The sequence below is a fragment of the Lolium perenne genome, chromosome 3 (assembly GCF_019359855.2).
Source record: "Lolium perenne isolate Kyuss_39 chromosome 3, Kyuss_2.0, whole genome shotgun sequence".
NCBI lineage: Eukaryota > Viridiplantae > Streptophyta > Magnoliopsida > Poales > Poaceae > Lolium > Lolium perenne.
This window is the reverse complement of record NC_067246.2, coordinates 124,589,065-124,599,221: the sequence shown is the minus strand read 5'-3', so window position 1 is coordinate 124,599,221 and position 10,157 is coordinate 124,589,065. Positions and strand designations below refer to the sequence as shown.

At 48.1% G+C, this 10,157-nt stretch overlaps 2 protein-coding genes across 2 annotated transcripts in view; both read right to left on the bottom strand.

Annotated features, from left to right (window-relative positions):
- Positions 1-635: 635 nt before the first annotated feature.
- Positions 636-1,787, bottom strand: LOC127338384 (uncharacterized). The gene is made up of 5 exons (XM_051364514.1): positions 1,597-1,787; positions 1,410-1,520; positions 1,250-1,322; positions 1,070-1,174; positions 636-944 (listed from the first exon to the last, which is right to left on the bottom strand). Exons 1-5 carry the CDS (start codon positions 1,785-1,787, stop codon positions 825-827), a joined length of 600 nt encoding a protein of 199 aa, XP_051220474.1. The 3' UTR covers positions 636-824.
- Positions 1,788-4,097: 2,310 nt separating this feature from the next.
- Positions 4,098-10,157, bottom strand: part of LOC139837984 (uncharacterized) — a 41,430-nt gene continuing 35,370 nt past the window's right edge. The window contains exons 2-3 of the mRNA XM_071827327.1: positions 5,440-5,687; positions 4,098-4,387 (exon numbers count right to left, since the gene is read on the bottom strand). Of these exons, the coding sequence (XP_071683428.1) occupies positions 4,318-4,387; positions 5,440-5,687 (318 nt within the window). The 3' untranslated portion in view covers positions 4,098-4,317. The remainder of the gene's footprint in view (positions 4,388-5,439; positions 5,688-10,157) is intronic.

Sequence of the window (10,157 nt, the reverse complement as noted above, 5' to 3'; positions counted from 1 at the left end):
TATTTTGGTGGCCAAAACGGACGGCACTGGCGACGGAATCATCTTGGAACGGCAGCGCTGATGGGTGGTGCCGGTGGGCGCGCCCAACCGTAACAAAAATCTTGAACCATCATGTCCTGGAGGTAGGCAAGAATTAGGAGAGTCTACAGTTGCGAGGAATCCATCTAAGAATCACTAGGAAAGACGTACCATCGCGATGAACTCCGAAGGCGTCGCGGCCAACAACAACAACTTGATACACCGCCATGTCGTGGAGGTAGCCGTTGACACTAGTGGAAAAACGCTGATCAATACCGGTTCCAGAGGGCCATTTGCACCGGTTTAGCAACCGGTATAAAATATCCGGTGCAAAAGGCCCCCCCCCTTTCCTACCGGTTCCTTACGAACCGGTATAGATGGCCCTCCACGTGGGCGCCCAGGAGAGCGCACGTCGATGGACCTTTCGTACCGGTTTGTACTACAAACCGGTGGCAAAGGTAGGCTGCCTCGGCAGGAAAAATTCGAGAATCTCTGCCGCGGCAGAGAATTCAGGGTTTAGGGTTTCTGTAGGGGTTTAGGGGTATCGGAGCGTTTCATATCGCGTCGATGCACCGGAAATGCGTTTGGGTTTACGTAGTACATGAAGATCAAGGTGATGCATATAAAGTTGGTGCATATAATATAACACACATGTAATTGCATAAGTAGTACTCTCCGATGCAAATCAAGTCGATGCACCATAGTACAAGCATGAAGATCGATCTATTACACACATGTACCATAGTGGTACACTCCGAGTCAAACTATATATACACACAAAGCAATCGAGGAGCTGGAGAAGATCTTTATGCATAGTGGTACTCTCCGGATGGTGGTATGACTTCCCGAAGGAAAAATCCCGCCAATTCATCGCCGATTGCTTTGAAGCGCTCCTCGATTCCGATCTTCTCCCGCTTTCTTCTCAACTGTAAAAGAATAAGATGAATACATGAGCTATGTGTGTTATATCAAATCACAAATCAAACAATTATTACTGAAACTCAGCACAACTTATGGTAAGAAAATAAATTTGTGAATATTATTTTCGTACCTCTCTATTTCTTTCATTATTCGCTCTCTCGCTGACAATTCTGTGGATGTACTCGCAAACGTAGTATCCACATAGATTAGTCCCCGGTGGTTGTTTTGCGCATTTCTGTACAAGAATATAATTCAGTCAAACAATAATGAAGTATGATAAAGGTGTGTGGACCTAGGTAGTACTACTTACTTTGTTCGCACGCCATATCAGCTTCGGTTTCCAATCATGGGACTGATCTTCCTTGATGAAAGTTTCCCATACGCTGCCCGACAAAAGAAAATGCACAAAAGAGTTATCAATCAGTTGATATCAGGAAACTAACAAAAAAACCGATAAGAATTTGAATTACCTTTTGAGCATAAGAAAACAAGACTTGTATTGTATAGGCTCTTTGGTTAGTGAGTCAAAGACTTCAACTTCTCCTTCGTACATTTTAATGACGATAAGAATAAAGTGAAACCTGCGCACGTTTAAATATGTAGTGTCATATATATAAGTGAGCAAAATAGAATGTGTTATAAGAGAGTAACACTCACTGGAAGTTGTAAGGCCAAAGTATTGTCTTTTTGTCACGTTGTCGCTTCAAAAACCTTAGCAAAGTCTCCGGTGTATCCCTGTTATAGAGGGGTTCTTCTATGGTCTTGACATGCATTGTGTCCGGGTCAATGAACCCAATGTCCTTGATTTCATCCCTTTTGCATTCGAGCATCTTCAATCTGCATAACATAGCGCACAAAAGATTATAATTTGCAGATAATCAAGGAGCTGAGCTAAAGACTTCTCAAATTATATAAATAAATCACTTACAGACAATAGCAATCGACGATAGATTTGTCGAGGGCCCGAAGATTGTATAACTTGGAAAAGCTCGGAGAAGTCAACGCTCACAGAGTATTCTTGGAAGTAGTGCTCTTCCTTAACTCGCACCATGATAGTCTCCATCCCTCCCTTTGCGGCAACACCGTACCACGTATGCAAGTTACGCATACTTGTTGGTAGCTTGCTGAGATTCTCGACCAAATCTTTCCCTTGAACATATTGATATACTACCTTAGCCATGGCGTAATCGGTTGAGATTTGTCGAGAACTTTGAACGGCCTTCTCGTCAAACACCTTTAGAGGGGGGACCGATTTAACGGGTTGTTCTCCGAGCTGGTAGACTTGGTGTATCCCTTTTATCTCCCTGATACCCGAGCTGGTAGTGGGGTTTTTCGCCTCCATCATTTGGTCGTACGACCTTTCAATAGAACGCCTATAGTCAGATGGCGGCGATGGTTCAGGGTTATCTGATTCTCGACCGTACGATAAACCTTCACCGGATCTAGTGTCTTCTCAAAAGGTATCTCTGGCTCTTTCTTAGCAAAAAGGCCCTCATTTGGGACTCAACGGCTTCCTGGTTTTCCTCGGGAGTTTTTTCCCAAGGTAACTTCTCAATAGGCGGCAGTGGTTTCTCCTTTCTAGATCTCTTCTTAGGCGGCGTACCATTCCGCTTACCAGGCGCTGTCTTACGCGGAGGATCTCGAGGTGGTGGACTCATGCTGGGGTCCCTCTCAGGTAGGTATGGACTTTGCTGCTCATGTGGACTGCTAGGAGGAGGAGTCGAAGGCCTTTGATGCTCATGTGGACTGCTATGAGGAGTCGGTGGCCTTTGCAGAAGGACGACGTACTTCTTCGGCCATAGGGCGAAACCGTGCTTGACATCGGCAAGTGTCCTCTCATCGTCACCTCTAGGAATATCAAGCTCCACTGATTCAAAAGCCGGAACAACTTCATCCACCCCGACACGAACACAGCCAGGTGGAATGGGCATATGGTGGTGCGTTGCTCCTTCTTCACTTGGGTAAACATAACCGACCGCCACCTTAACAGACGCGGTTCTGAATAACATATAGAGCTCGCAATCTGTCTTCTCCGTGACATAATCCACGGGGTAGCTTCCTCCACATCCGTCAAGATGCGTGGAACCCACACTGCTTCTTCGCTGAGATGGGGCGGCATCGGCTTGAGGATCCCGTAGGAACATCGGCTGGTCGGGTGGCCTCTGATTTTCTCAAGCGCCTCCACCCTAGTTAACAATTCCGTTACAATGTCGGCATCCTTCTTCTTCTTCCGCGAACGGCTTCTATAAGTGTCGCCGGACTGCGGGAACGCTTCCTTCATGGTGAGACCTGGGCGAGCTCGTACCCGTCCAACGTGTTCAGGATTCCCCCGAGGCGAGTGTCAGCTCGTCATTCTCTCTATCGGGAATGTACTCTCCCTTTCGAACCTGTTCAATTGCAGCTACAAGCTTCGGTACGATTTGCTCAATCTTTTCCTTCCATTTTCCCTCCGCAACGATCAGCCCTGTCTTTGGGTCCAACCCTGCCCCATGCGCGAACAACCAGAACTTGGACCGTTCGGGCCAGTCCCATGTCTGTGGAGTGATTCCTGCAGCCATCAGTTCATTTTCATACGCTATCCACCTCGGAATGGCAGTCTTGTAGCCACCTGACCCCATATGATGCCAAATTGTCTTCTTTGCAGCATTTTTCTTATTTGTGACCGATCGAGACACAAAAGTAGACGATTGCTTATACCTCTTAAATTCTTGCCGGTGATCCTTTATCTTCACTAGATTATCATCGAATCTGGATCTTCATTCTTATATTTGTCCCATAAATTTTTCTTCCAAGTCCTGGAATTGTATGGCCATCTTCTTGAGAGTCCATTCCTTGACTTTATTCTTACGGCCTTCCGTCATGTCTTCCGGTAGGCTGAAGCGTGTCGCAGAGTTTCCCAAAGAAACTTTTTCATCGCGTCGTTGACATAACTAGCTTCATTGTCCGCTTTCTTCGGCTTATGCCACTCTCGAATGCTGATCGGTACATGGTCCCTAACAAGAACTCCAGCTTGACTTGTAAATTTGGTGCGATGATCTTTGGGATGCACCGGTTCACCATTATCCTTAAATGCCGTGAGGGCTAACCTACCCTCGCCCTTTAGAACTCGCGTCGGGCCTCGTTTTGTTTTAACAGACTTGCTCGATGTTCCAGAAGGCTAATAGAAAAATTATTCGTTAATAAGTGAAATACAAATAAATGAATGCATCTAGTGATATGAACATAGACTTGATACATAAATATACACCTCGGCGGAGTTTGTTATGGAAACTTCGTTGTCTCTTCTAACTTGTTCGGACTCAAGTCCCTCGCCGAAATCATTCAGAAAGTCGGCAAAATCTGTTTCATCTCCATCAGCCCCACGGGCACTCTCATATATCAATTTCTGCACCGCTTCTTCCCCCTCCTCATCTCGGACGAAGGTGCCGTCCGCCATAGCTCAATGTCACTACAAAATTAAGAAAGCAATTATATTTCATTCATCTTGTCATGATCATATAACAGATTGCTAGATGGATAACAATTGAAATGAAGAAAGCAATAACCCTAACCCTAACCCACGGACTCGGCGTTCCTCCATGGACTCGGTGTTCCTCCATGGACTCGGTGTTCCTCCTCTCGCTCTTCTTTCTCTTAATCTACTACGGTGGTCCTATTTTTTCTTTCCCTAAATCTACGACGGCGGTGACCATCGACTCGTGCTCCGGCGTGCGGGTGCGCAGCCTCCACATCCAGAACGCGCTCGTCGGCCGCGTCCGCCCCTACCGCACTTCATCAGTAACTCCTCAATTTTATTTTCAAATGGCCCACATTTGCATGTGTTCTTCCACCACTCTATATTTCTAAAAAATGTTTCGTTGTTCATCGATTGTTTTCTCCGGAATTAATACTAATGCATGTTTGTCAAAAAATATTTATTTTTTCGAGAACACATACTACTCTTTTCTTTTACATTGACTTAGGAAAATAGGTACTCTAATATTCGCTGCCCCTTTTAACTCTTCAAACTCAACGGCGTCTCCTTCAGCCTCGACGACGCCGGCGGCGGGAGGGACGCGTCCATGGCCGCGGGAGCGGGACCGGGCAAGGCCAGCGCCGACTTCGAGTTCTTCCTCGCCGGGTGCTCCGCGGTGTCCACCATTCTCCCCGCCGACCAGCTCTTCTCCGGCGGCAAGCTCGTGCCGCTCCGCATCCCCACGACCTCGTCTACCAGCTCGACCGGCGACGGGGTGCCGACGCGGACCTAGACGGAGCACGGCCTCCCTCGATCTCCCTGGCGCACGGCCTCCACCACCGCGCACGCGCGGCTCGGCATTGGGTCGAACACCCTGCGGGCGTGACCTGGCCGGCGCCGAGGCGGAGGCCGGGAGCGCACAGCGAGACGCCGACCTAGACGGAGCAGCAGCGAGGCAGCGTGCAGCGCGCGGGCGAGGGCAGGACAAGGGGAGAGGGACGCCGACGGCGCCATGGTGCGGCGGCCGGCGTGGAGGACGTACGTACCTGCCGGCGCGCGCGGAGAGAGAGAGGAGTTCGACGGCGCGGTGCTCGACGGCGTGGACGACGGCGAGCGCGCGGACGATGGCAACGGCGACGGCGCGGAGTTCGACGGCGTGGTGCTCGACGGCGGCGACGTCGTGGTGCTCGACGGCGTGGACGACGGCGAGCGCGCGCGCGGCAGTACTGTGAAGATTTTGGGGGATTTGGGGGAGATTTGGCCGCGCGGCTAAGTCAAAATGCCTGGGAACGACCTTTGGCACCGGTTGGTGCCACCAACCGATACGAAAGGCCTTTCGTACCGGTTGGTGGCACCAACCGGTGCCAAAGGTTTTTTTTTGTTTTTCTTTTTTCTTTTTCTGTTTTCTTTTCTTTTGCTGTTTCTTTTTCTTTTCTGTTTATTTTTTCTTCTCTGTTTCTTTTCTTTTCTTTTCTTTTCAATTTATTATTTTCTTTTATTTTCTTTTCTATTTATATTTTCTATTGCTTTTATTTTTTCTTTTCTTTTCTATTGCTTTTATTTTTTCTATTGCTTTTCTTTTTCTTTTCTTTTTCTTTTCTTTTCTTTTCCTGTTTCCTTTTCTTTTATTTTCTATTTATTTTTTCCTTTTCTTTTCTTTTCTGTTTCTTTTCTATTTCTTTTTCTTTACTCCCGCCATGTGACGCCGTCCCGCGCGGGAAAGTTTCCCGCCACGTACGACGTCGCGCGGGAAACTTTCCCGCCACGACGCCGCGCGTGGGAGAAAAAAGGCGGGAAAGAAAGGGCGGGAATGAAATTTTATTACGATTGAACTCGAATTAAAAGTACATAGCTTAACTGAAAATTAAAGATACATGACCAAATTCTACTGGGGAGTCATTCAGTCATACTCCTGCCTAGCCCTGTAGTACTCGCCACTGTAGTCGTCGTAGTCGCCGTCATCATCGTCGCTGGCATCGGGGTCGCGGTACTCGAACGTCGGCGGGTGAGCACGCGTGGGCTGGGACTGAGGGTAGCGCAGGCGGGGGCCACGGTAGGCCATGACGCCCTGGAGAGTCCGGCCGCGCCACCACAGCCGACGGCCGGCCTCGTTGAAGTTCGGAGGAGGCGGGCCGCCCTCCTCGTGCCTGGCAAGCGCCCTCTCACGCCGATTGATGAAGAAGCTTTCCCAAGTCGGGCTGTAGTCGGGATGCCACTGGGGATTCCTCCGCTGCTCTGGCGTGAGCTCGAAGTAGTAGTGGTTCGTGATGGCCATCTCGCGCGCCACACCTAGAGGGACTGGAGGGACCGGTACGCCTCCGACGCTTAGCAACCAGCCGGTCGGGACGCGGTAGCCCGGCGGGCAGGGGTAGTTCGAGGCGCAAAGCGCCTCCGCCTCCCGGGGGGTTAGAGATGCGATGGAAGCCATGGGAGAGAATGATGAGGGTTTGCAGATATGAGTCTAGATGTGATATGTAAATGGTGGCCAAGCCTACATATATATAGTGAAAAAATGGCGGGAAGACAGAGGCGGGAACCGGTGGAAAGCGCGGGAAGAAAATAGGCGGGAAGACAGATCGAGGCAAACCTTTAGTACCGGTTGGTGGGTGCAACCGGTACTAAAGCTGTCGGCAGGATAAGGACGCCCTGCTCGATGAGATAAAGTATGTAGCGCACGACGCCCTGTCGGTGGGATAAGGACGCGTGGGTAACCTTTAGTACCGGTTGGTGGGTGCAACCGGTACTAAAGCTGTCGGCAGGATAAGAACGCTCTGCTCGATGAGATAAAGTATGTAGCGCACGACGCCCTGTCGGTGGGAAATCTCCCGTGGCGGAACTTCTCGAATATGCCCTTGGTGCACATGCCCTATATTAATATCTTACATACAAGCCCGTGACTTAACTAGTAAAACAAGCCAACCATCTCCATTGTTAATATCTTACATACAGTAACATCATTACACAAAAGTGATTTCCATATTGAGATACACAAGTTATGATCCCTATATGTAGCTAGCTAGTCTTCTGAGTTTTCTTCGCTCGTTTCCCTTTCTTCTTACTTCTGACGCAACCATGGACAATCTTCATTGTTTAAGATGATGCTTGGGTCAATTTTTACCTTGAAGGGTGGAATATCGTCAAACTTATTATAATCTTCTGACATGTCTGTCTTGTCCTCTACTCCCACGATGTTTCTTTTTCCTGAAAGAACTATGTGCCGCTTTGGCTCATCGTATGATGTGTCCTCTTGCCTTTCTTTTCTTTTTTCGGTTTGCTAGACATATCCTTCACATAAAAAACCTGAGCCACTTCACTGGCTAGGACGAATGGTTCGGTGTCGTACCCAAGATTCTTGAAATCCACTGTAGTCATTCCGTACTGCGGGTCTACCTGTACCCCGTCTTTCAGGTTGAACCATTTACACCGGAACAAAGGGACCTTGAAATTAGGTCCATAGTCAAGTTCCCATATCTCCTCTATGTACCCATAATATGTGACCTTGTTCCCATTGCCATCTTCTGCATCAAAGCGGACACCACTGTTTTGGTTGGTGCTCTTTTTGTCTTGGGCCAAAGTGTAAAATGTGTTCCCATTAATCTCGTACCCTTGAAAAGTCGATATAGTAGAAGATGGTTGCTTGGCCAACAAGTACAGCTGCTCGTCATCGGTGACATTCATGAGACGTGTTTGCAACCAACCGCCGAAAGTCTTCATGTGTTCTCCATCAATCCAATCTTCACGTTGCTCCGGGTATTTAGAGCGTAAGATCTCCTTGTGTTCCTCTTTGTACGGAGCCACCAAGATGGAATTAAGTAGAACTGTGTAGTGTGCTTGAGTGAAAGAATGTCCCGTCCATACACGTTGCTGATTTCTTTCCTAGCGTGCCTTTTCCACGCAGTCTCCCCTCATAGCGCGATTCAGAACACCGATCGGCTTAAGGTCAGGAATAAAGTCAACACAAAACTCAATGACCTCCTCTGTTCCATAGCCCTTGGAGATGCTTCCTTCTGGCCTAGCACGGTTATGAACGTACTTCTTTAAGACTCCCATGAATCTCTCAAAGGGGAACATGTTGTGTAGAAATACAGGACCGAGAACGCCAATCTCTTCGACCAGGTGAACTAGGAGATGTGTCATAATATTGAAGAAGGATGGTGGGAACACCAACTCGAAGCTGACTAGACATTGGACCACATCCTTCTGTAAATTTTGTAGAGTAAGTGGATTGATCACCTTCTGAGAAATTGCATTGAGGAACGCACATAGCTTCACAATGGGTACTCGAACATTTTCCGGCAGAAGCCCCTCAATGCAACCGGAAGTAATTGTGTCATAATCACGTGGCAGTCATGAGACTTTAGGTTTTGAAACTTTTTCTCCGACATGTTTATTATTCCCTTTATATTCGACGAGAAGCCAGACGGGACCTTGATGCTACTCAGGACTTCAAAAAAGATCTCCTTCTCCTCTTTGGTAAGAGCATAGCTGGCAGGACCTTGATACTTCTCTGGATTCAGGTTGTTTCCTTCGTGGATACTTTGCTGGTCCTGCCGTGCATCCGGTGTATCTTTTGTCTTCCCATACACGCCCAAGAAGTTTAGCAGGTTCACGCAAAGATTTTTCGTCACGTGCATCACGTCGATTGCAGAGTGAACCTCTAAGAATTTCCGTAGGGTAGCTCCCAAAATATCGACTTCTTCTTCCACATGGGTACGTGTCCGTCAACATCATGCGGAACAGATTGTCCGCCGGGACCCTTTCCAAAGATCACTTCTAAATCCTTGACCATATCATATATAACTTCCCCATTAGGGCGGGTAGGCTTGGTTCGGTTATCTGCCTCACCTCCGAAATGCTTTCCTCTCTTTCTTACGTGATGTTGTTTTGGAAGAAATCGACGATGCCCCAGTTACACATTCTTGTTTCCCAAATAAATACTATCAGTCTCACCTAAACAGTGTGTGCATGCATTGTATCCCTTGTTTGACTGCCCTGAAATGTTACCAAGAGCAGGCCAATCATTGATGGTTACAAATAACAACGCTCGTAGGTTAAATTCCTTTTGTTCGTGCTCATCCCACACAGGTACACCTTCGTCACGCCACAACTCTAAAAGTTCTTCAACCAATGGCCTCAGGTACACATCAATGTCGTTGCCGGGTTGCTTCGGGCCCCTGGATGAGCACGGCATCATAATGAACTTCCGCTTCATGCACAACCAAGGAGGAAGGTTATAGATACATAGAGTCACCGGCCAGGTGCTATGGACCGGAGCTCTGCTCCCCGAAAGGATTAAAGCCATCTGTACTTAGACCAAATCTTAAGTTCCTTGCGTCATCTGAAAATGACTTGAACTCTCTGTCGATTTTTCTCCACTGCGACCCGTCAGCGGGGTGTCTCAGCATCACATCTTTCTTACGGTCCTCTTTGTGCCATCGCAACAACTTGGCATGCTCTTTGTTCTGGAACAAACGTTTCAACCGTGGTATTATAGGAGCATACCACATCACCTTCGCAGTAACCCTCTTCCTGGGGGTGGACTCACCCTCAACATCGCCAGGGTCATCTCGCCTGATCTTATACCTCAATGCACTACATACCGGGCATGCATTCAAATTCTCGTACTCCCGCGGTAGAGGATGCAGTCATTGATGCATGCATGTATCTTCTGCACCTCTAATCCTAGAGGGCAGACAACCTTCTTTAGCTTCGTACGTGCTAGAGGGCAACACGTTCTCCCCGGAAGCATCTTCTTTATTATTTT

Bases quoted from the DNA above. Each gene is read 5' to 3' on its own strand.
- LOC127338384 (XM_051364514.1), bottom strand. From the start codon at position 1,787: ATGTTATGCAGATTGAAGATGCTCGAATGCAAAAGGGATGAAATCAAG. The intron at 1,521-1,596 runs GTGAGTGTTACT...AAACGTGCGCAG, and splicing joins CTTTGGCCTTACAACTTCCA to GTTTCACTTTATTCTTATCG. The intron at 1,323-1,409 runs GTAATTCAAATT...TTTGTCGGGCAG, and splicing joins TGTTTTCTTATGCTCAAAAG to CGTATGGGAAACTTTCATCA.